Source organism: Ixodes scapularis, unplaced genomic scaffold, assembly GCF_016920785.2.
Source record: "Ixodes scapularis isolate PalLabHiFi unplaced genomic scaffold, ASM1692078v2 PGA_scaffold12__126_contigs__length_90152505, whole genome shotgun sequence".
Taxonomy (NCBI): domain Eukaryota; kingdom Metazoa; phylum Arthropoda; class Arachnida; order Ixodida; family Ixodidae; genus Ixodes; species Ixodes scapularis.
The window spans coordinates 26,004,090-26,029,532 of NW_024609838.1; the positions used below are offsets into that span (position 1 = coordinate 26,004,090).

The window sequence follows — 25,443 nt, forward strand, 5'->3', positions numbered from 1 at the left end:
GTAGAAATTGTCTCATGTTTGTGCGAGGCTCGGTTTTTCTGGAGTGGGGTTTCAAATGGGACAACGCTTGGGTCTCACATTAAGCAACAGTAAGCAAGTAGTATGCAGAAAGGCAGGTGTTTTGTTTGTTTATTTCAGTGGTTCTCAACCATGAATGCTTCGCGGACCCCTTGTAGATCGGCGGTGATGGAGGACCCCATTTGTGGTGAGGGAAAGGGAAACAGGTTAATTATGATTGATTTAATTAATATAACTAAGGGCTGTGTAAAGTAGACTTCTCTTTTTAACAGATACAGGAAAAAACTCGCCCAAAAAACTGGAATGTTTCTTCGCAGTCTGAGAAAAGACACCTTTTATCGCCAAGTTTGACTGATGAGGCTAGTCTTCGCGGACCCCTAGAATGCCTTTGCGGACCCCAAATGGTCCATGAACCCCCATTTGAGAACCACTGGTTTATTGATTTACTTATTAATGCGAGAGCCCATGGAGGGAAGCTGGTGTTATCTGATGTCTGTTTCTCCAGTTACTCTGCTATGCTAAGACGTCCGGCCCTCGCAGTATCAAGATTTGAGCAAGAAGAAGCGGACGGTGCTGGCAGACAAGGCTAAGATCATGACCGTCATCAAGGAGCTGGACGAGAAGAAGAGTCTGGCACTCAAGGCTGCCTGGAAGAAAGTGAACAAGGTGAGTCAGCTTCGGAAGGTGCATCCTATACTACGTAGTACTCAAAAAGCATATTCTTGTTCTCAATGCCACGAGTGTTGCTCGTGCCGTCCCAGAAATCCCGACTATGGGCCTGGCCTGCCCACTACAGGTTCTTTTGCTGTCTCTGTTGAATTTTCACAAAGCTATCGTCCCACAGACACAAAAACAAACACTAAAAATCATTCCGAATGTCACGAGCTCTCTGCCATTTCCGATGACGACTCGTACCGCCTCTCTGACGGCTCGCAAACTTTATTTGAATTTGGTAATTTCCACCAAAAATTAACGAAAACGTTCACTTGGCCTTCAGGTCTTGTTTGTTGCTCTCTATCATCCTGAACGTTTCCAAGAGTACCACGCACTGAAACTCTGCTGAATCGACACGTCAGATGGCAAGGAATTAATAGTGGGTCACAACATCTGGAGGTCAAGTGGATGTTTTCTTAAATTTTCGTGTAGATTTAAATAAAGTTTTGCAGAATGTTTTATGGGGGACAAAAATACATTGAGTTAAAGGTTTTGGGAAGGATCTGTCCTTCTCAACATAATTAATAGTTCTGTAGATAATTAATTATGAATTAATTAATCATTAATTTATGCAACTGCTAAAATACATGCCCCCTATTAACCTGAATGCTCTCCCAAACTATAGCAGTGACTATTTCAATTGCAGTGAAAGATTTGTGTGATGAGTTGCATAAAAATTAATAAATGCATGAGTAAAAAAGTTTTTTTTTTGTATTGTGTGCCATGTTGAGTTTTTATGCTGTTGCTGCATATTTTTGATGTCACATGTGTTATATGAAACTACATATATGAAACCAGAAGCCGAAAAGAATCCTCTAGCGGTGGTAGCGAGAAACAATTCTGATCGAAGGTCAATGTTCGTAAATGGTTTTAATAAGTGCGTAAGAGTGAAGTGTAGTAACTCTTTGTGGTTGAAAATAGGGTGCACGTGTTGTTTTGATCATGATCATGCAGAAAGGTGTAAGAAACGAATGCGCCGCTCAACTCTGTTTTGCGCGGACAGAATGTGACCGCTTGGACGGCCGATTCCCGGCCCTCGGCGTTTGGCGTAAGGATTATGTCGATCGTTCCGCTAGTCGCACTCTTCCTCCATCATTTTGGATGAGCGTGATTGAAACATCACGTGTACCATATTTTCAGCCATCGAGAGTTACTCCAATGCAGTTATCAGGTTTGTTTCTCGCGACCACTGCCAGGGTATTATTTCCGGCTTCTGGTTGGCCACATTCAACTTCATGAAGACGCCCTGGAACACGCCCAGCCCGCTTTCGGCCAATGGCGCTTCCTCATTTGTCTCCTATACTTCCCAATGAATGGCCAAACTCTCTACATATACGGCTCTGTGTAAAGTAACTCCAGTTAGGAAACTGAAACCGCGAGAGTGTCGTGGAAGCGGACGCACCAAAATGAGACCAAATGGAAGGGAGGTGACAACCTTCTGCCTTCAGTATTTCCATTTGATGCTTCTAAACCTGAACAGCTTGCAGACACTGTACGTACTTCTGTTGAGATAATTACAGTGATGTGATTGCTGCGCCAATTGTGCCAAACTGCGCCAAGGGGCTAACCCTGATATATCCTGCTGCATTTTGCCGAAATATGGGTAATCTGCGCCAAGCCTGCGCCAAAAGACCAATTTTCATCATCTTTCAAAACCGAAACTAAACCGAGTACCGTAATTGAGCATGCATGAGCTGTGTAGCGCAAGCGCCTGCCCAACAAAAAGTACCCCGTATCAATCGCCCACCTGGTTTTGCTTAGTTTTTCCCGCCACCTCTCGTTTCACGCTCTCGTCGTTCATGTGTCTCGTCTCGCGTCTTTTTAAAACAAATTTCAACGATAGACGCGGCCGTGTGTTGACGCTTCAGTCGTTGTACAAAGCGCTCCAAGTACTTTTTGACCCTGACTCGCGATCTCTTGTTTTGACCTGACTCGCTCAGGTTCTTTTTTTCTGTGTGTTTAGCTTGTACCTCGCCTGCCGGCCTGGCAAGCACGTGCTGCTGGACTTTTTTGTCGTATTTTGCATACAATTTTGCGACGGAGCGAAGTGGCATGGTGTCTGTCTCGATCCAACAGCCATCTCCGCTCGCGCGACGAAGCACGTGCAAATGCAAGCCTGCCGAAGTTACCCTCACACGCATGCGGACATGACTGCACGAGAAGCACCAGCCGGGACGCTTGCAACCCATTGCTTTACGTATGCTTACTTTTGACAAAAATCTGGCTCGTCAGGAACCAGTAAAGGTAGCAAGCGGTTTTTCGGAATTGCTCGGCGACGCGCACAGCACTGTTCACTTGTGGGATGTCCCAATGTCTCTTTGGAAACATTGAAAGTAGGAATTCATTACTAGCCAAAGGCAAAGCGAGGCTTGCAGCAGCCTTGCAAAAAGTTTTGAAAAGCAAAAAGAAAAGCACCCGCTAGTCTTAATGCACCTTTGTCTTGTATACAATTTCGCGTTGCACTGCAGTAGTTACGTGTTTCATTAGTCGGAGACAGCTTCCATTTATTATATTATATAACTATGTAGTCAACCTAATGCTGTGATATTTACTACTAAGCTGGTCATTTTCAAATAAGGTTTAATATGTGCAGTTTGGTTCTTATTTATCTATAGCGGGTACATATATACGTACAATTTAGCTGAAGCATTGCAAAATGTGTCATGTCATTGGCATTTTAGTTGCATGTTGAAAGACTCCCAGGTGGTCGAACTTGACCATAAATTGTTTATTGCGGCGAGCGAAGTGGCCTTCGTTCATTCAGCACTTAAAACGAATATGTTTATTTTTTTAAGAATATCTGCTCCAAAAGCCGCTTTTGCTGTTCAGAAACACTGTTCTGGCTGCTCCAAAGGCCACTTTTGCTGCTCCAAAACGCCGTTTTGGCTGCTCCAAAAGGTGCTCCAAAACGGCTTAGGCGAATCACATCACTAATTAATAAAAAAACAAAAACTGCTTATTGACCGTTCCTTTATGCTATTCCTTTGAAAACATAACCCGACCACAGAAAAAAATCTTTTGGGAAAGAAAAACTCTACAGTCGGAGGTTTCATGGGGCACGTCGCACGCAGGACTTTGGGTCCATCTTCAGTACCCTGCTGCCCGGTACAAATGCCAAGCTGGAGCCGCCCGACAACATGGACGTACTCGACGGCCTGGAGGTCAAGGTGGCCTTTGGGGGGGTCTGGAAGGAGTCCCTGCAGGAGCTCAGCGGGGGTCAAAGGTAGCCTCCTTTGCCCTTCCCGAAGGCGGTGCTGGCCAGCCGAGCAATCTCAGCTAGAGCTATTGTCCCAATAGGTCAGCCCGTTACCATGGAGGTGGTTTGAGGTTGTGGCCTGGATTTTGCTCATGTGCGCACGAATGGGAACCCGGCACCGTCTGCTAATCCTACTTGCAGACAGTACTCCTACATTAAAGTTCACATTACACTCCATCCTCGAACAACAGCAGACATGCTTGAGTGAATGGATTGAAGTCGTTAAAGCGGCCAATACGTGCCGCCAGCTATCTCATGGGCACGGCAATATCTGGGACCTAAAGAGGGGGTAAACACTGGGAGCAGGATGCGGCAAATCCTGGGCGCCGACATTGGCTGTCCCGAGAGAAAGAATGAGAGTGGCAGAAGAGCAGTGAAAGAAAGCGGACGAAAGGTTTGGAGTGTTTGTTTTGCTGTGACGAGTTGGAAGTTGCTCGAGCGCTTGTCAGCTTTATTTTTATACACTGCGGGATTCTGGAGTTTTCCACTGGCTAGAAACGAACAAGGTAGAGACCTTGTAGGTGATGTTTTCCTGCTTGTTTGTGCATATATTAAGGCGTCGCCGGCGATATGTGCCCATCAGGACTGACAATTGGGACTGCCGATGTCTGCTTCTATGCCCCGCCGTTCCCAAGGGGCCCCAATGCATGGGACTTTTCCCTCTATGATATTGTATTAATTCTACAGACCTAAATGGGGGGTTACCATTATTGCTTCTAATATGGCACCTTTACCCAGTGTTTGTGCTGCAGCCAAATCTCCCACTCACTGTGGCCCTAGTTCCATCTATTGCAGTCTGTGATGCTTGCATAGATGTGTCATTAATTGGTCAATTTTAGGTAACTATTTTGATAATTAGTGTTTTTTTGCATTCTCTGACGCCCACCTTGTCTAGCAGTTAGTTCCCGATTCGCTGAAACGCCCTTTATATATTTTTGCTTCCAGGTCGCTGGTGGCACTGTCGCTGATCCTGTCGCTGCTGCTCTTCAACCCTGCACCCATCTACATCCTGGATGAGGTGGATGCGGCACTGGACCTGTCCCACACGCAGAACATTGGCCAGATGTTGCGCACCCACTTCAGGCAGTCACAGGTGCGAAGCCGGAGTGGAGGGCGTGGCGTCTCAACGCCTACTACAGTCGCATTCGTTAAATTACCTGGGGTCCGATTTTCGTCAATGCGAGAGCAAGTCGTAATTTGGCTCGCAGGGCGAGCGAAGATAGGGTTCGTAGACAGTTTGTCTGCTAATGTGAGCAAAGGATGCGGCTCGTCTGCTACGAAGCATCATTTGCAGACAAAGAAAACAAGAAAGCACAGTTTGTCGTCTGCTAGCAGAACGGAAAAACAGTTGATTGTCTGCGACAAACTGAGCACCACGGCAAAGTGAGATAGGACGCAGGATTGTGACCCTCTGCGATTTCGCATTGCAAGACATTGACATCACTCGCTTCGTTACAGTTTCTGCTGCCATACGCAAGCTGACATCAACCGGTGGATCCAAGGTCAAACACATCACAGGCCGCAAAAACTGTCTCATTATTCGCGCGTGGGCAAAACGTTCTCAACAAAATTTTGCCCGACTGCAAACCCGCCAACGAGTCAAATGTCTCGTTGATTGATTGCACGGAAGCTGTGAGCCCAACTGTGGGGCTGTGGGGCAATCAGCGGCTGAGAACACTCGCTCTCTCTTTGACCAAAACCAAACCCTTGGTCTGGAATCTTTTAGTCGAGCTACGGGATAGAGTTTCTTTTGGGACAGATGAAAGCATCGGATGCACCCCGCTGACATTAGGAGTCCGCCCGATTTCTCGGAAAACCTAACAAACGGATGTGGGTTCGGAGGAGCCACCGCAAAGAAAGTTGCTGGACGCGTGCATGTGCATGTTTCTGCCCTCGACAGGGAGGGCTATGTTGGTGCAGCGGTATTGACTTCACTGTTGGCTACAGCGCACCTCACTTGCTAGGATTAACAGATTTGGGGAATTTTGTGCAGCTCGAACTTTGTTTGCCAGTTTTATCAGCTTTTAGGTGGAATTAGATTGAAATATTTGGCGTGTGAGCTCTTCAGGCGACGCTAGAGACGCTAAAATTCTGGCATATAAGCCACAAATATTAAGTCTCAATAGTTTCATACTGAAACTATAGTTTTCCTAAAGTGAATTATATGCCAAAAAGTGCAATGGAGAAAAACACGTTCAAAGTGCTCCAACCTCTGCCTTTTCTCTAGCATCGGTGGACCGAACATAATTTATAAAAATTAACTATGCAGTGTAAACTAATGAAACCTTCTGGGAATACTCTCTAGACGTTAGCTGATGTAAATATGGCATTTTTCAAAACCAACCTTTTTTGCAGAAATTGAAATGAAGTATGTTGGTTTAGCGCTGTGCTGTAGCGTGATTCCGGGGAGTCCTGCCGTTTCTTCCTGTCAGTGGTTGTGCACTCATTCGTTCTCTCTGTGTTCCTCAGTTCATCGTGGTGTCGCTGAAGGAGGGCATGTTCAACAACGCCAATGTGCTCTTCCGCACAAAGTGCGTCAACGGAATGTCGTCCGTCACGCGAACAGCCCAGCGCCTCGAGTTGGACAAGTGATGCACATCTTCACTGTCGTCTTCATCATCATCCTCCGTTTCTTTCTTACATAACCTCTGTACATTGCATTTCATTGACCAGGACAGATCAGTTTTTTTAGATACCTTTTTTTGATATAATACTTCCATGTTTTATATCCAGTCTTTCCAGTTGTATTTTTCCTGTCTTTATTCTTTTATATGTGCATGGCCATCTCTTTTTCAAGGTTTAAATAAAAGTGAACTATCTTTGTCCAAGTGGTTTTTCTTGTTTTCCTCTCCAAAATGTTGAACTACCATTTGCATTTAAATGCATTTGCTATACAGTAAAAACTTCATAGAGAACTGTTTTATTAAAATGACTATTTGCTACTACGGGGCATAATCAAAAAAGTTTGGAAAATAGTCCTAAATATAGTACAATGAAGTATATGCTTTACTTGTGTTTCCCTCGAAGTGTTGTCCTCGCTTCCTTTTGCTGTGATAGCGTTCCCGGCGTTTTTACCACATCTGGAAAGCTCTTTCGAAGCCAGTACCGTGCAACTTCTGTTTAGGACACAGAAGATTCAGCGCACACTTTGCAGCAATGCGGTGCACAATCAAAACACACGAGAATTGCCTGCATTGCTCAAAACAAGATATTGAGTATCTTAACAATGTCCTGAATGAAGTAGGGTTGTAAACTGCCAGTTGCTCATAGTTAAACATGATGAAATACAGCCTCAGTAAACACGGACGATGAACAAGAAACAAACATCACAGGACAATGGCTGTTTATTCTATGAAGCATGAAAGGAAACTTCCACGTTGCATGACTCATTGCTTCTTTGCCATAAGCCCAAAGAATAATTTCGAGGCTCTTTGTTCTAGATTTTCTGAGTTTGACGCAGCTAGATGTTTACACCGAGTTTGCCAATCTGCTCATGCATGTGGTCACAAAAAACTTTTGCAGTTCAGCTCTAAATGTTCACAGAATGATACCTTTTAGCACATTACCTTCGACAGTTGCACAAGCATCACCGTGCTGCCCACCCTTTTTACGCTACGAGACTAGTCTGAACTTTTTTATCGCACCTTGTATCTTAACCCCATCCTCGCATCAAATGTCTGTAGCAATATATTACGAGCATTTTAGATTTGCCACTGATCTCTACTGTATGGGGCTGGATGGCACATAAGCTGCTCTCCGTGCCTGGCGCAAGTGAAGCCACCGGAAGTGTGACGCTTGTCCTGCAACTCGAGTCTGCTGGGCTTCGTAGCGCATTCAGTTGATGTTTTCATCCATGCTTTTCCGTGTCAGAGTTGGTTTAAATAATTTTCGTTTTGCATCGAATTCCGAGAGTAAGGCATCTGAACATGGGACATGTGTACGCTTGATCAACTGGAATCTGAAAGTTTTCACAGAATGGCTTCCCAGGAGACTTCTTGGGTCTGCATGTGCTGTTACTGTGCAACAAACAGTCTCTCTTAAGGTGACAAGAAAAAATCCAGCACCCTGAACGGTTCGAATGAGCACTCGGAAGAGTTGAAAAGCCTGTCAAGCGCTCACTTCCGAGAGAAGCGGCTTGCTTCTGGTGGCTTCATACCTGTTTGCTCAGTGTTACATCCAGCCCCCTAGTGGAGTATTCCAGTGAGATTTGCTTGGCTATATGGGCACTGGCAACCATAGCGGTGTGCACAACAGCCAAATGAGTGCTGGTGGCGAGCTTCCAGAGTTCTTTTGCAACATGCATTCTCACCATCAAGATTGCCGTCTTAGCAGCTTATTAATGCAAGCTCATTCTGAGCATCCGCTCTAAACGGCACCCATAAATAAGGTGTTTAGTGAACACCTTTTATGGGGGTATTCACGGGACGCCATATTGTTGGACGTTCACAGCGCATGCTCAGAACTAGCTCCCATTTATTGGATTCTAAGAACGACAATTCTGTATGTGTGGAATGGATGTTGAACGTACATTCTTGTTCACTCCTTGTAGGCGGTGCAGCCAAAGCTATGGATATCCGTGCGCTCGCGGACCTTGAGCACCGATCAAGGCTGTGCGTGCCACTGCTTTGATCGGTTCGCCTCTTTTGAAATGCCAGAAACAAATGTCCTCGAGCACCGTTCTGAGCGTGCGCTGCGAACAACGTTCAACAAGATGGCGTTTCGTTAATACTTCCTATAGTGAAAGTGTTTTCTTTGTAGGGACTCTACTGTACTGGCCTCTTTGGACTGTCATTTCACCTTTGCTAATGGTCTCCCAGCAAAGATTGTACCAGTGCTTTGCTGCAGCTTCATGTAGCGCCTGCTTTATTTTATTTGTCTCTGACTGCAAGTGACGCACCTGTTGCGACATTTTGTATCATTTCAGATTTATTTAAATATACAATGGCAACCACCAATATTAAATATAACAAAAATAGGATGAGAAAAAATATCACATTGTGTCTGTCGAGATGCTTGTAGAGGCATGTCCTAATTAAGCATTGCAATCTATGATACTTTAAACGGTCAAAGATGCAATGCAGCTCCCACAATCCGTAATGTGAACATAAACAATAGGGCAGTGATCTTGCGAGAAAATAAAAAAAAGAAAACTGTGACGGTATGCAGCTAGGATATGTGGAATCTTATGCGGGCATGGTGTACCTGGGTGTAAGGAGTGCCGTACTGAATTCACTCAATTCTAAGCAACCCTAGCTTATTCTTCATCTCATAATTTAAATTGCCTTTCTATTTCACAAGATGAATACCGTAAGTTATTCTATTCACGAGCAGTTCATGTACACCGGTGTTCCAATGGCTTCTAAATTCTTCAACTTTTCTATGTCTCATTGTCGACGGGGCAAACACTCGAGTGATTTCGGGTGATGTCATCACTACTGATGTCTAGTGGTATTCTATTCCCAAATGTAGCTTTTTCAACTACAATTGTGAAATGGCTATTTTTACAAAATATGCTGCTTACATATTCTAGATCCTGGTCTGCACCTGAAGGACAGCACCAGAATTCCCAAAGCTTGCATATGACCCGGTGGCCCCTGACCATGCTTCGACGCTTCGTCCATAAGTAACCTTGCATTTCACAAACGTGAAACAAGTGATCGTTGCATGCTGTGATACGTGTCGCAACATGCCCTAACCTGCAGATGTGACATATATGTCTGCAAAAAAAGTTTGTGTCGCGAGATGTGGACAGTTGATGGCAGATGCAGACCGTTCCGATAAACACTTGTGCAATGCTCGGCATCGTCGAAGAATGTGTGCTTTGTCCATGGTGCTCGCGATCCGTGGCCGCCTCACTCGGGGAATGTCGGGCAGATTTTTCTACCCCCTCATCCACAGCCCTAACTGCTGCGGCAGGCTCAAAGTTGCTTCTTGACAGCAGTCGGGGTCAGCACGACCTTTCCCTCGAGGCACCGCTTCATGAAGTCGACGACGCTGCCGACGTATCTCTGCCGATTCAGCACAAAGTGCTGCACGTGCGGAGAGTCCTCCCACACGACCTCTTCGACCGGAACGCCTCGTGCCCTCCTGGCCTCTGCAAAGGCGGCGATGCTGTCGTGGGAGCAGACGGCGTCCTTCTTGGAGTAGAGGAACAGTTGCGGACACAGGGGCTGTTCTTCGAGCAGGCTGTCGAAGGTGGACGCGTGGCGGCGCATGTTGAGGAACAGGCCCCCCACCCAGTTGAGCGTTGAGTACAGCCACACAGTGAGGGCCCAGAAGAATGCCACGACGTACCGTAGTGGCATCTTGGTGCTCACGAACGATGCCATCACGTGGACGCCCTGCCAGAACCCGACGCGGGCCGGCCCGCTGTCGAAGACCACGCCACGGATCTGGAGAAGAGAAATAGGAGGGCCTTTTGAAAAATCAAATGAGAATCGCTAAATGGCAGGATAATTCACTATACTGGTGAGGTGTGTCTACCAGCACAGCTTTCACAGTATTCAGCTTGCATCACTAAGGTGTCCGGAATCCCTGCACCATAGCGGACTAAAACCTGCAACGTCGCAGCACACCAAGCACACCCACATAAGAATTTGATGAGTGCAGTGATGTTGCGCTTCTGAAGCTATTTGATTGGCTCGTCGGCTCCTAGCTCTGGCAGCGCTCCGACGTTTGCTATCTGATGAAATGACTTGCACGTTCCACAATATCAGTTGTTCTGCCATTGTGCAGTGGTTCAGACCTAACAATCGGCACATGACCCCCAGGACCAGGCTAAGGTGTCCCTTTGCTGTCGCTGCTGCGTGCGATTAATTAAGCCGTTTTATTTATGGCTGTGTCTAGAGTGCCGTCTGACAGTACTCTTGCAGAGCGTTCAAGTGCTGTCCAACAGCACTCCACTTGGCGCCTTCAAGTGCCATCCGAAAGGAAGTCTGACGGCACGTGTAACACTGGGGAGCGTGTTAACCCTCCCCCCCCGCCCCCGCCCCCTGTGTTCATGCCGCGACAGTCTGTGGCTGCTAATTACAAAACTATTAACCCACTTGGCCATGTTGTACATGCCACTTCAAGGTGTCCAGCTGGCAACCGAAGCCCCGCCGTCCCCCATTGCACCTCCAGGAAGGGAGTCCCATACCATTTAAATCAGCAAAGTTTCGTCAACAACATTTATTTTTTAAAGCGGAGCTGTTGAGGTCTAGTTCCCCAGGATCGTGTCCACCAGCAAATAAATGTCGACACAACACTTCAGACAGCTACCACCATCTATGAGCGATGGCGGCAACCTTTCCAGCCTTTCCACTCTGGCTTGTCAACTTGCGGCCGGCTATTACTTCATTCCCATTTAGTACAGCTTCGCTGGTCTTCCTTCTACACCAGAGTGGAAAGGCTGAAAGTTTTTTCAGCAATAATTGTAAAAAAATAAAAGCCGTTTACAATTCCCTGTAACGCCGGTTGGAGCGCAGCTCTTGAGGAGGAGGATGGAAGCGTACTGAGGGACAGGTGACTCCTTAAAGGGGCCCTGCAATGACTTTTTGACTGGTTTTTAGTTTGCACTGAACCTGAGCGTACTGAACGCAGTAACCTAATCCAACTTTTCTTTTCTCAAATTTCGCTTTATTTTAAAAGTTATAGGCAAATTAGAATTACAAAAACAAGCAAAAAATAACCTCCTTCATGACGTCTTAGGTCCTGCCTTGAGTGGCCTTGAACTAGAGGAGGAGTAGTGAGCTCATCGAGCGCACACGGCTGCCGCACTCCGTGTCGACGGCTCGAGAGGGCGCCACTAAAGCACGTGTTGGATAGGCTGTATGAAGCGGGCGGCCAGGGCAGTTCGTATTTCATTTGCAGCGCGACTAAACAGTAATTCGGCATAACATTTCATTGGCCACAAACGACAGCAAACACGGGGTAAAGATCAGTTCAGAACGGGAGCCACTTCGCGCTGACGCACCGCCAAATGGCCAAATCGCCAGCAGGGCCCGCGCCGAAGGCCTTCGGAACGCTCGGAACCGGTCGGATTCTTGAGCCGGTATACGACCACAGCGCCGCCGCGTACATCCGGGACCTTTCTGCGCTCCTCGTTTGTCGTAGCCTCATTCCACTAGCCTTTTCTAGTATGCGCCGTTTTTTTCCGCCGCTTGGTGGCGGGTATGTCGACAAGTCATTTCTCGTTTCCGTACTTTCTAAACTGCATTTGTTTCTTTTCTGATCTAAAATAGTGAACAAAAACTACTTTCATACATAATTGAAACGGTTCGCGACACTAATATTTTGTATCTCGACTAAAAAAAAGCTCTTAGCAGCTTTGACCAGTGGCAAGCCCAGGACCAAAGACATCACATTTTGCGCGCTTTCGGTACCGCGGGTCGCCCTCGTCGGTGGAGGAGGTTTCCGCGTCGTCCGGTTAAAATATGACGCACTGATATTTAGTTACTCTGTCCGTGCCCGCTGGCTTGCCCCAACCCCAAGAGACGTGGAAACTGCAAAAAAGGTAGATGCTTAAATATGATTGCAGGGCCCCTTTAAGGTCAAGTGACCTCATGGGAGGTCGGGTGACGTCAAAGGGGTCACGTGACCTCGGGGGGTCACGTGACTTCAGGGGTCAAGTGACCTCAGTGGGGTCACGTGGCCTTAGGGGTCATGTGACCTCCGGGGGTCACGTGACCTTGACGATGACGATTTGATGACGTCATCACTGATGACGATGTGGATGCCAATGACGTCATCAGTGATGATGACGATGACGATGCGGATGCCAATGACGTCATCAGTGACGTCAGTGATTGCGTCATCAGTGATGATGACGATGCGGATGACGATGACGTCATCAGGTTGCATGCAACCTGGATTGCATGCAACAGGTTGCATACAACTAGTTGTATGCCAGTTGCATGCAACCTGTTGCATGCAACTCTTGAAGGAACCCGAGGTCCTCCCGAGGTCCTCCCGAAGAGACCCGAGGTCCTCCCGAAGGACCTCGGGTCGCTTCGGAAAAATTTACCCATAATGCACCGCGCGGTAACGCCGACGGCGACGCCGCTCAAGCCGGAAACGGGCGCCTAAGAGCTGCGCTCTAAAAAGAAATGTCGTAAATATCAGCAAATGTTATAAAAAAAAAGTTATGCCTACTGTGAATTGAACCTAGGTCCACTGTGTATGAAGCGGGCTCCTTTCCACTAAGCGACACTACAGCTTCAAAAACCTTGTTTTGACAATTCATTTTATGCGAGGTTCTTGGAGCTAGGCACTTTTTTATGTGCGTCAACAAAAACTCGCAGCATCCTCTCTATGTTGTTGTTCCAAGCGCTTGCATGCCTAGTTTCCTTCCGCTCTCCCGGGGTAGCGATCCTGTAAACGCGTGTCTACTTCCTGCCGGGTGGCGGTCCCGTCGCGCGTGTTTAGTTTCCTCTGGCATCTCGAGGCGGCAATAGTCGTCCACATGAATGTAAAAAAAACCAGAGAGACAATTGCTACCGTTCTCCAATCTCTCGTAATGGGAAGGCCGCGTATGTGCAAAGCAAGTCGTCTGCTTCTTGCACAGGAGTTGCGGGGATGTCGGAACGATGCCGTGCTCAAGCTCAGCGTCATTGTGTTTTTGTTTATCAATTGGCCAATAAGTGCTCGGCATTCTGACATCATTGCGACCCCTGTGCAAGAAGCAGACAAACTTGCGCTCCGCGAAGTCTGGACTCCTGAAGAGCAACGCACCTACGAAGAGCAACGGCGGGAACGGCAAACACCACTGATGAAGATCGTCCACAAAACGCCAAGCGCATGTGGCAAACCAGACAAGATGACGAACGTCGCAAAGCGGAGAACGCATCACAAAGACGCAGGTACCATGCTGCTAAATTGGACAACTTTAATGCAGCATACGCTAAATTCAAAAGGGACTTTCTGGCCAGACAGTTTGGGTGTAGTTGTAGGGTGTGTGATCGGCTGTGGTTCGACAACGACTTAACCAACACCGGCAATGTGCGGTATCCTGCAAAGCGGACTTGTGAGCTGTAAGTATTGTCGGTGATCACTTGATCGATGAACACCGATCACGACAATAAATGTGTTCGTACCTTCGTCCAGAATTCTGTGTCTCGTCTGTCGTGAGCTAAACAGCGTTGCTGGTCATCCATTTTCACGGAATGGAATGGCTCATGATTTTTGCTGATTTGCGAAACTGGGAATCGGACAATGATCGTACGGTTTTAAATAAATGTTCGATCTACACTGCATGAAGTTTCGTCTCGCCCACCTTTGACATGATGTCGACGCGGTCTCGGAACTGCCGACTCATCAGCAGGTAGACGAAGGCACCTCCGTTGCTGAAGACGTGAAAGAACAGCGGATGGTCTTCGAGCTTGAAGTCTTCGAGCAGACTCAGTAGCGTGTACGCGTGCTCTTCTAGGACGCCGTCGCACTTTCGGTGGAACAAGTGCTTCACTGGAGCGATGTAGCGTATCGTGATGCACCTGCAAGAGACCACAGTGCTTTCGTAGAGGGAACCTCGAGTTCAAGGCCACAAGCATGCCGATAAACAAGTCTTATATCGGATGTCCGGGCGTAACTTATACGTACCCTTCGTCTTCGTAGATAGACCCATACTTTGACAGATGCTTGTCCTTGCAGCCGGCCCAGCCGAGTAGGTAAACAACCGGCTCTTTCGGCGTCGGCAGCGTGTCCGATTGCTTGTTCGGCGAAGGGAACGTTATGTCGTACTCGATGTCGTCCTCATTGACCTTGTTGATCGTCTTCCGCTTCGTCGATCCCTGATCTTCGGACGTCAAGGAGCTCGAAGAACGACTACTCGACTCCATTTTTAAAAGGAATGCCTTCCGTGTTTCGATCTTTTGCTGTTGCCGTGACCGCCGTGCCTCCTTTCGCTTTCGAACCTTGCATCAGTTTCGTAAGAGATTACGATATTTGAAATTAAAATATATTACTGGTCTAAACAGTTTTTGCGTCAATCATAAACTTTTATTTGTTTTAAGATCGGCAACTTACATATTTAGTTTACGTTATTTTTCTAAAAAAAAAAAAGTTTATAGATAATGCTGCGTCATCTATTCTACGTTTCGAGGAAACCCGCGACTGCCCGCCTGCCCGCGACATGCCAGCTGTTCTTGCGGTGTTAAAGGTACGAGTAATGCAGTGTTACTAGATTTGAAGCAATAAAAAGACCAGAACCGTTTGTGAGAAAATGCGGCCATTTTTCAGCCGACGAAACGACATTCCGTGTGCTCTTGGCGCTCTTGGCATGCTTTGAAGTTTGAATCATCTTTCAGACTGCTCGGATGGTTTAGATCGACTACAAGGTCCAGAAATTGATAACCGGTAAGAAAGACAGCGTCTGAGAAGTGTCAATAAACCCATAAATTACTTCCGAGCGAAGCCTATGGAGTAAGTTAGTGACTTTAAGGACGAATTACTTACCCCACGATGCTGCAGACAATATAAAAAGCTGCTTATTTGCGTGCTTTTGCACTTCAATAATCTTACAATCATCTTCATACAGCGGAAAACCTAAACGAATGCAGGTTGGCGTCGCAAAAAAAAAAACAGCATATGTGTTTTTTTTTGTTTTTTTAACGATCATTGTGTTTGGTTTTTTAGATGAATCTCGACGACTTTGTCAGCAAGCACTTGGAGCTGCTTGAGCTCGAGAGGGATGAAGAAGTTGAACAAAATGCGTAAGTAATGAAAGCCGATATGTTGGCATGCAGCATCCCGTGCAGACGCCAGTCGAAGGTGGAGGCACTCTTTGGACACTAGGTTTGGTATACGGTTGCTTCATTTCTTTTTTCTAGGAAATTGCAGGAGAAGTTTTCACTCAAGGAGCTTCAGAACAAGGGACTGTGTATCACGAGGCTTTTGTTAGGTTCCAGTCGCACCGGTCTCTATGGACGGAACATCTGTAGGTTCAGATCCTCCCACCATGGTGCGCCACTCCCGTCTCACAAGTTCTCGAGCGGTAAGCAATAAAAACAATCGAAAACAAAAATTATACCGAAATTGCTGCCGTTGCTACTCTGATTCTCGACGAAATCACTGCTGTGTTCGGAGGGCCAGTGGGCCCTCCGAACACAGCAGTGTTCTTTGGCATCGACGGTTTTGGATGCGGCCACCACAGCTTCGCTCATTCGCCGCCTATGGTCCACACACTCTTGTCTTCGAAGAGCCAATCTTTCCTCCTGGCTGTCGGCGCTTTTGCGCAAACGGCGTCGTTGCTGCTCCTCGGTTTTACGTCATCGCATCTGTTGTGGCGCCACCACGGCCTCTCGGTCCCCTCCTCCTGCTCTCGTGGCACGTCTTTGGAAGCGGGCCAGAAGACTCTTTCCCTCTTGTAAGAGGGAGAGTGGACGTATTGGGGCGAGAAATTGGGGTGAAAGAGTACGGGGGGAACCGCGCTGCGGTCTCGCGAAACTAGTCCAGTCCAGTCCAAACCATGGCCGCCCAAACGGAAGACGGCTGCATGCACCAGAGGGCAATAAATGCTGATGCCTTTAATAAAGAAACTATGATGGGTCAGTCAACCCGAGACCTTCAACTCCGAATCCTAATTTTTCATTTACTGCCGTCAACGGGAAGAAATATCATTATCGGCAACTGTAGTACAGAACCGCAGACCAGGATAAAAATTTGAGGTTGTCACTTACCGATGAACCATCCCTTAGCTTTCTAAACTTTTGTCGCAGTTTAGTTGGGCCATTGCGCTGTACGTTGCACGTTACTTTGCTTCTACAAAGTGACCGCGGTGGAAATTAAACTTTGCTTTTTCGAAGAATAAGAGGGCAAGCTAGTTCCTATGTAACGAATTTCCTCAGCTTCAGCTTCAACCATTAACTTACGACACACTTTCATTTGAGCAATCATCCGCTGTAACTAGACAAGTCAGCTGGCATCCCTCTTGGATACGTCACATCTCGGTAATGCAGACCCCGTTAATATTCCGTAAGATACTGAGCATTCCGCCCATTCTACGGTAAGCGCCCGCTCCTCAATTTTGTAACATTAAAGAAATAACACAAAAGACATATCTTTACATATTGTTGACCTAAGAAGCGGCCATCCCCCAGTTTTACACAATTATCTCTAAATTGTGAACGGGCGCTTGCTCGGAATTTTATCGTAAATTCTCTTCTGCAGAGACGAACTGGGTAAAATACACATATTTTTGTCTAATTATTACGGACAATTCTCTGGGAAAACAGAGGTGTCGACAATAACTACACGCCACCGCTACGGTGCTTGAAACGCGTCTCCGACTGGCGTGTGTACTGTGTCCTAACAAGTTGTCCCTCGATTTCCTCCCGATGACTTCGTAGAAGTGTCACGCTGTCGCCGGTCACGATAGTGGCACTGCAACAACAGCGACACTTGCATTCGCTCAAACTTTTTGCTGGGACTTCTAGCGCCGACCGCCAGGATGTCGACATCCGACAGCATGACACTCTCGCTTCTACAGTGTTGTTCATTGCCACTTGGGGCCACTTTTGATGTGGGGATGCATTCCAGGCATTGTGCCACTTAGCGAGCAAGCAACCATTTTTAGTCAAAGGCCCGTCGGCGATTTGGGAAACTTGTTTCATCCTAGGTGACATTGCTGGGGTGGTCGTGGCCAGCGACCCGGGAAGGGAGGTCGTCTGCTCGGGCGTCGTTTCAAACGTCTCTCAGACCGACGTCACGGTCGCCTTCGACGAGGGGCGCGACGCACTCGACGGCGACGACGGCCGCACTTTTCACCTCCTCAAGCTGGCGAACGATGTCACATACAGGAGGCTCAGAAGGTAGCCGGATAAACTTGTGTCATTCAGTGTGCTTGGAATTTCTGTTAGCTAAACTCGCCGTACCCAGCATTTAGTTCCCAAACCGGCGCTTACCGTAGAATACTGTGCATCCGCCCATACCACACTAAGTGCCCATACCCGAATTTGTAAGATCTGAGAAAATATGCACAGTACATTGATATGTAAAATTGATGACCGGACAAGTGCCCATCCCCTATTTTTTCGCAATTATCTCTAAATTTTGAATGGGCGCTTGCCCGGTATTTTACGGTAGGTCACGTAAGCTGAACTTCGAATACGCCTCGAAGCTCCCTTGGAAATTGGTAATAACAAGGATATACGAAACATTGATCCAAGTTGTTGGTCTGGTAGAGCGACGTCGTTTATATCATGGAGCGCGACGTAGGGTACATGTCATATGCCGACACCTTTCTAGCTTCAGTCTCAGTGATAGAAGCGCTGCGCCATTTGTACCAAATTGTGCCGTGACCAAATTGTGCCTACTAAACGTCGCACCAAAATTACATTTTTCCTCAAAAATGTGCCACACCTGTGCCAGGACGGGCCTAAATAAGTAAAAGAAACATATAATATTGGTAGACATTAATATTGAAAGAAGTAGAAGAGAAGGAAAATAGTAAAAACATGTATTTCATGGCGTATCTAGTTACCATAGCTAAACTTTGCTCATCTACCGCACTGGCCACGCCATCGTCCAAACTTTCGCATAGTGATATCGATGATGTCACGGAGCTAGAAGCTGCAAGGAAAATTCTTAAAATGGAGGTATGGCGGCCACGCTGATGAGACAGAACCAAGGTGTCATACTATCCTAATGAGATCTTTTGATTTTTATCTCAGCTACATGCCTTCATGCCTTGGCTAAATCACCGCTCGTGTCAACCGTCACCACATAGCACAGGCGCGCTTGCATCGAGCTTCACTGCGTCGCATCGGCGCGTTAGGAGAAGTAGCTTATGTGGGGGGAACACCCAAGGGTTAGCGCCGGGGGCCCGGAAATTGTGCGCAAAGCTATTCCAGGTCGACCCTTTTTTTTCTTTTTTTTTTTGTATTGATTGTAGGTTGATTTTTAATTTGAAAAAGCAGTTCTGACAAAGAGAAGGAAACAAGGAACGCGGACCTATATTTGAATAAATAGACGAGGTAGTTCCTGCGCAGCAGTCAATTGAAGGGCCCCAAACTCCATTGAACTCTGGCTCCAATGCCGCTAATTCTTGCAGGACTAGCAGTATCACTTTTAATATCTTGTAGAACATATTTTTTTTTAATCGACGTTTTAGCGGGTTTACTAGTTTTCTTTTCCTGAATTTTTCGTAAATGATATTGACATGCTACATAAACTATGAGCATAAAAGAGGAAGCGGGAGAGCCACTTTATCTCAACTGAAGTATCTTGCTATGATTTATTTTTCAACCATATTTTTTCCCCATTGTAAACGGCACCTACTTTGACCTGTGCCATATTCCTAAAAAGACAGTTATGTGTCATGTACTTTTCATGATCATTTATATAATGATTACAAAGGATACTAAGTAAAACACTTCTCTATCAAAGATAACCCTGCATTATTGTCAAAGATTGGCTCATTTAGGGGTACAATTATTGTTTCCTTTTCAAGTCATGTGCTAACACAAGTTGGAATCTATTTTAAAAGGGTCAGTGGCTGCCCCAATCAACATTTTGTCTTCTACAAAACTTGCTGCAAAAAGTCAAATGTCGCTTTCATCACTGGAGTCTGTCTGCTTAAAATCGGCAAGAAAAAGCAGACGCCCAGAGTATGGTATCCTTGCTATCATTTTGGAAGTCACAATCTTCCTTGACAATTCACCAAAATTACACCTGTCAATTGTTCCTCTGCGTTTCGTCAATGTCTGTCACATTGATGTGGATTGTGTGCATTGGATTTTATCCCTCCTTCTCGTTGTCTGCGTCTCCTCGTAGGACCTTGGAAAAGCTGTCCAAGGACAAGGAAGTTAGATACTCGAGCCTAGTCGAAGTATTGTTTGGGACAAGCACACCCGGCGAAAATGCTGAATCGTCGTCCACTCCTCCTCTAGGTAAGCGTCTGCTTCGAACAGCAGTTCAAGCTCAGGTCTCTTTTGCGAGTACTCATCACACCACTTTGTCGTATGCATCTAAATGTTAGCAGTTATTATTCACAAAGACTCGTTTGCAATACAACATGGAAGAAAACAACAGTTACTCGGAACACACAAACCAGTTGAGGTGTTGAAGGGATGGGCACAAAGGTTAAGGTTTTATGACGGCTTCATCTTCTGTCATCTCTCTTAGATTTCTACAACGACAACCTGGATGACTCGCAGAGGGAAGCGGTACGGTTTTCCCTGAGGCAGAGGGAGCTTGCCGTCATCCACGGTCCCCCTGGCACGGGGAAAACGACCACGCTCGTTGAGGTCATCCAGCAGTGTGCCAAACAGGGGGCTAAGGTCAGTTGGCTTCCCGCAGAGGCGAACATTCTAAGTGTTGGGACACGAGAAGCTCCAAAATTTCTGCTCTAATGCCAGTGACAGAAAATCATGATTGCCTCGATTGTGCACCCTTAACTTCGAAAGTGCCGTATATGGGCCAATTTTTGGGATTTGGTTCTACGCTGCCTAGGCTCTTGTTGACGGTCCGTTTCCTTAATTCGAAAAAATTGTGATGCTGCCATTAGATTATCAGATTCGGCTCTGGAGAGGGTTGACCTCCTTGGTGGTTCCGAGGCAAAGCGCCGGCCTATGGCTCCCCATTTGGCAGTTTCGAATCACGGCCAAGGCGCTTGAAATTTGATGAAAGGAGTTGCTCTGTAACCGAGTTGCTGTGTAACCGAGATTTCGGTTGCGGGCTGTAATTTCAGCGACCATATTTTGTTGATAATCAGGTATTAATCACAGTTCTACATTGGCCTCATTATTCGTGCTGCCCTCCGCAGCCGGAACGTAGCTATACATATTTTCACTGCTCAAACTGATGTGAAAATAACGAGATTTCCCGTTTCTCTATTTTCCATTCTTGTAAAGGTCCTGGTATGTGCGCCTTCCAACGTGGCGGTCGACAACCTTGTGGAGCGACTGTCGAAAAGCCCGCTTCGGATCGTGCGGTTGGGTCACCCCGCCCGGTTACTGCCGGGCATCGCCAAGCACTCCTTGGACGCCATCCTCGCAAGCACGGACGACTTTGGGATCGTGGATGACATTCGCAAGGAGATCGACGCCATCGTGGTAGCATACCCGCCCTGTCTTTTACTTGCTGCGGATGCTTTCGAGGGTAGCGTTCCAAGTTGTTAATTGACTGCATTGCCTCAAGATTCCTTATGATCACCTTAACGGACGTAATTAGTGGATCGCACCGTAATAAGTCCGTTTGTGTCTACTCTTTGGTTTAGCACATTTTTCTTGTGATTCTTGCAGTACATTGAAAAATACTTTATGGTGAATGGCTCAATAAGGTTTGACATCCTAAACTAATGGACGAGGAGATTGAACTACTGTAAAGTAACGGAAGAGTGCCCACCCGGCTTTCACTGAAAACGGGGTTAGTCTTGACATGGGCTTTTTTCCGGTCCAATCTGGCACTTGGTATATAGTTCGCTGAGTTTCAAAGTTTGGGAAATGTGAATAGTGGGCACTTGAACGAAGTGGGCACTTCCGCGGTTTTCTATGGTACAGGAAGCACGCTGTCCAGCTTGTTCTCCCTGGAGCTCGGTGTTTACTCAACTTAAGGCCTGTGGACTTGATTTTTTTGTCATCTTTCTTGAGAGGACATGGGGCACACTGTAACGTATAAAGTGTTTACAATAAACGAAGTAACGTCGGCGGGACGCGACAAGCCGCATCCCTCCCGAAAGCGGTCGTCGGAGAACGCGAGCTTGACCCATTTCGGCCTTTGTGCTGAGCAGGTGCTGTACACATGCACAGTGCCCATTGTTTATGCCGGACAGAGCGGCTGCAAAAGAGCTACGGGCTGACATGAGCTCCATTCATACGCCGGCGCAGAGTTTGGCTACGCCAGCCGGGCGCTGCGTGATTGTTGTTGTTTGTCCCTATTGCTGAAGTTCTAGAGTTAGCCGCTGGAGGCATGACAGTGGGACTTCCTCCCAGATACCCGATGTTAAATTTTGTAGTGCACCGTCAAGGTTAGCATTGTTTCCACGGTGTTGCACCATTATGAGAGCACATGGCTTTGTTTTGGGTCTCATTAGCACGCACTCTTGTGCAGAGGAGACAACAAGCAAAGCCACACGCTTGCGAAATAGTTTGGACAGCATTGGAAGACTGCGGAAACCACATTAGCCTCGACGAAATGTGCCGCAAAAGTGTTGATGCTGAATATAGACTGGCAGAAAACGGGGTGCAGACGTGCTCTTTTATTTTCCCCGTCTCGGAGGAGCATCCTACAAGCTTTGTAACCTTGACCAGTTTAAAAGCACCCGTTGTTGGGCTAGTTGGGGATGAACGTTTGGTTAAAAACGCTAAAAAGACAAACACAACAGAGAAGCCTGTGTTCGTCTGTTCTCTTGTGTTCATCTTTTTAGCGCTTTTAATTATGGTTCCAAACCTTGACCAGTTTGCTTGCACTCTTTCTCTTTTACTGGAGTCCGAGCATCTGAACAACGTTTATATGTGCGGAGCGTTTGATCAGAAACTCGTCTACCAAATGGTTTCGTTCGAATGAACCATCGGTACCCCAAATTCGCCCGGTCTTCAATTCTACTCTTTTCAGTCAGTAGCATCAAAGAACAAGGCCAAGGACGCCTATTACAAAGTGCAAGGCAAGCTAAGTGAACTCCGGAAGGAGCTGAAGGAACGCGAGCGCAAGGCCATGGGCCGAGTCCTGACCAATGCCGACGTCGTCCTGTCAACCCTCACTTCCGCGTCCGACGACGGCCCCCTGAGGAACCTCCCGCGGAGCCACTTTGAGGTTGCAGTCGTCGACGAATGCTCGCAGGTGATTTCTTTGTACGGTTGCCGCACGCATTAGATTCCATTTGCAGAGGCAGTCCACAGAAACAGATCTACAAGCAGTTCTAGCTTTTGTGGAACAGCAAGTTTGTATGTTCCACACCAGCAAAGAGTGACGTCGACTCGTGCGAAGTCGTATCGCGTCGCGTGACGTCAGGTCGCGCGACATCAATTTACTTGCTATATTTCGTGGGAAAATTGACGTTGCGCGATGGTAGCATTGTACGACGTCACGGTGCCAAATCACTGTGTCACATGGTCCCGATCTCCCATTAAATTTAACGGGGAAATTAATGTACAGTATGCTCTTTGTCACTCTTTGAATTGACTGTTCACTGTCTTCTAAACAAATTTAAGTTATTGCTCGTTAAAACCTGCATTTCATGCATAATAGGACTTTGGAAGTAAAGGTCACTGGTAATTTTTGTTTGTAGCATTGCATTTGTGTTTCGGTTTAGCATGCAAATCTTGTTTGTGCTGATTGCATTTTTTTTTTTTTTTGATTGCTGCGATTTTGAAATGTGCGTTGACAGCGGACGTTTCAGATACCAATCTACTGAGTAATTTTCTGTCTGATAAGTGTCCTGGGCATTGTTTGTGGTAGGCGCTGGAAGCTGCCTGCTGGATGGCACTCCTCCGGGCTCCGAAATGCATCTTGGCCGGCGATCACCTCCAGCTTCCACCCACCATCGTATCCGAGACGTAAGCTCGAACTCTCCCTGCATGTCTGCAGTGTGGTGTCGGCCGTGTCGGGCAGAATTAACTTCGCAACGATGCACTCGTTAGCAAACTTGGACAGAAATTTCAGAGAGTTCCTGTACGTACAGACATACTTTTGTGAAACATACAAACATACTTTTGGCCCGCTTTCTCCCTAGCTCTGCAAGTTTCGAACTGGTGGCTCTGTGGTTTTTAAAGAAAGAAGCGAGCTAAATGTGGATACAAAGAAATGCTTACGCAATGTGCTTCTTGCTACTACAGTCTAAGCTCGTTATAAGAGACCATGGTTTTGACCAAGATTTTGGCCTGTTGTAAAAGGAGTATATTGTATGCAGATATCAAGTTAAGTCAATGGTATGTACAGGAAAACCAACCGAACTTCACAAATCCGTATGTTATATCCAAATGTCTGTTGTAACCAGGTCTGTTGTAATGAGCTTAGACTGTATATGATCTCTCATTGCTTTTAACTTCTGACAAATAAAATAAATCAAGCTGAGGACGACGGGAAGGAGCTTCAGCTGTCCCGCCTCCAGCGCATGCTTCTACCTTCAGCAACGCTTCAACGCCTCATGCACCTCAAGTGCGCATGCGCGGTGGAAGGCACGCCCGCTGTTCTTATTCAATCAGTGACTATGGTGTATTTTGTTTGTAACTTTAACAATCGATAACTGTGTGGCCTTTCGCAGTTGAGATTTTATTTTTTATTTTATTTTCGAGAACATGCTTTAATTGTTTTTTTTAAAAATTACTATTGCATTAAAAAATATGTTAATGTGCAGCTTTTTTTAAATTATCATCTAATGGGAGCACGCACAGTGCTTGCAAGCTGTCCAGATTGAGACAGTATAGAAGGGAAATATTGAGGACGAAAAGTTGTCGCCTTTGTTCGTTCGGTTTCATTTTCGCGTGTCTGCTTCCAATTGACGTTTCGGCGGTCACGGACTCTGAACCGGATGTGCTGGAGAGAGCTTCTGTGTTGGACGACGAGTTCTGATCCTTTTATTTCAATTTCGAGAAGCTTTGAAAGTCTGAATCGAAAAGACAGCGCTTGTATTTCGCCGATTGCGATTGCCACTAGCCCAGGAGTGACCGACACTACCCAGCCCCCTCCAGCATATCACTTGAGAAGAGTGTCGAATTTCAAAACTATAAATTGCTCCAGCAAAGCCAATCATGGTGTGAACAAAAAACAAATATAGATTGATCCTCAAAGACATAGCAGAGAGCAACACCTCCCGGGGTACTTGCAGATCCGCGTTTAGGTGGGAACTTTTCAATGTATATAATCGCCTCTGTACATCTAAAGTGGCGGTTGTTAAAGGGTTAACTGTGTCACCCTTGTCTCCCGTTTTGTGTTTTCAGCGCTGCGAAGGAAGGCTTGGCGGTCACGTTGATGGAAAGGGCCCTCGTCCTTTACGGAGACAGCATCAAGCGGATGCTGAACATGCAGTACAGGATGCACGAGGCCATCATGAAGTGGTCGTCGGATCGCCTCTACGAGGGGCGGCTGGTGGCCCACGCTTCGGTCGCGTCTCATCTACTCAGGTTTGTACATATAACTGCCTCTTCCTGATCTCATCAGAACGTCTTTATATAGCAGAATTTAAACTACCATGTTTTGGTGAAGTATGTAGCTTGTTGCAGCAATCCTTCTTTTATAACGAAATAGTAAGCTGGGATAGGATGTTAGGGTGCAAAAGAGCTGGTGATGATATAAACATGATGAACTATAACCCGGAGACTAGGGAGAAAGACGATGATGAAGGAATTTAAGAACAGGAGACTCAAAACACAGCTGAAATTTCAGCTGTGTTTTGAGACTCCGGTTCTTCCTCTCCTTCATTGTCGTCTTTCTCGCTGTAGTCTGAGAATTGTAGTTCATTAAGGTGGGCTAGTTGGTTTTTCATCTCGAACCGAACGCCTAAAAACAAAGACAAAAAGAAGGAAGGAACAACATGAGGCATA

At 46.6% G+C, this 25,443-nt stretch overlaps 3 protein-coding genes across 3 annotated transcripts in view; 2 read left to right on the forward strand and 1 right to left on the reverse strand.

Annotated features, from left to right (window-relative positions):
• LOC115332134 (structural maintenance of chromosomes protein 2) overlaps window positions 1-6,816 on the forward strand; it is a 51,733-nt gene extending 44,917 nt beyond the window's left edge. Inside the window, exons 19-22 of the mRNA XM_040217024.2 lie at window positions 559-684; window positions 3,804-3,955; window positions 4,934-5,081; window positions 6,458-6,816. Coding sequence (XP_040072958.1) covers window positions 559-684; window positions 3,804-3,955; window positions 4,934-5,081; window positions 6,458-6,580 — 549 coding nt within the window. The 3' untranslated portion in view covers window positions 6,581-6,816. The remainder of the gene's footprint in view (window positions 1-558; window positions 685-3,803; window positions 3,956-4,933; window positions 5,082-6,457) is intronic.
• A 488-nt stretch (window positions 6,817-7,304) lies between these two features.
• Window positions 7,305-14,906, reverse strand: LOC121835342 (transmembrane protein 53-A-like). The gene is made up of 3 exons (XM_042289466.1): window positions 14,564-14,906; window positions 14,241-14,457; window positions 7,305-10,380 (listed from the first exon to the last, which is right to left on the reverse strand). Exons 1-3 carry the CDS (start codon window positions 14,800-14,802, stop codon window positions 9,907-9,909), a joined length of 930 nt encoding a protein of 309 aa, XP_042145400.1. The 5' UTR covers window positions 14,803-14,906; the 3' UTR covers window positions 7,305-9,906.
• A 295-nt stretch (window positions 14,907-15,201) lies between these two features.
• Window positions 15,202-25,443, forward strand: part of LOC121835343 (DNA-binding protein SMUBP-2-like) — a 29,135-nt gene continuing 18,893 nt past the window's right edge. Inside the window, exons 1-10 of the mRNA XM_042289467.1 lie at window positions 15,202-15,319; window positions 15,599-15,675; window positions 15,793-15,956; window positions 17,580-17,772; window positions 19,736-19,851; window positions 20,087-20,241; window positions 20,815-21,015; window positions 22,517-22,741; window positions 23,360-23,457; window positions 24,841-25,023. Coding sequence (XP_042145401.1) covers window positions 15,599-15,675; window positions 15,793-15,956; window positions 17,580-17,772; window positions 19,736-19,851; window positions 20,087-20,241; window positions 20,815-21,015; window positions 22,517-22,741; window positions 23,360-23,457; window positions 24,841-25,023 — 1,412 coding nt within the window. The 5' untranslated portion in view covers window positions 15,202-15,319. The remainder of the gene's footprint in view (window positions 15,320-15,598; window positions 15,676-15,792; window positions 15,957-17,579; window positions 17,773-19,735; window positions 19,852-20,086; window positions 20,242-20,814; window positions 21,016-22,516; window positions 22,742-23,359; window positions 23,458-24,840; window positions 25,024-25,443) is intronic.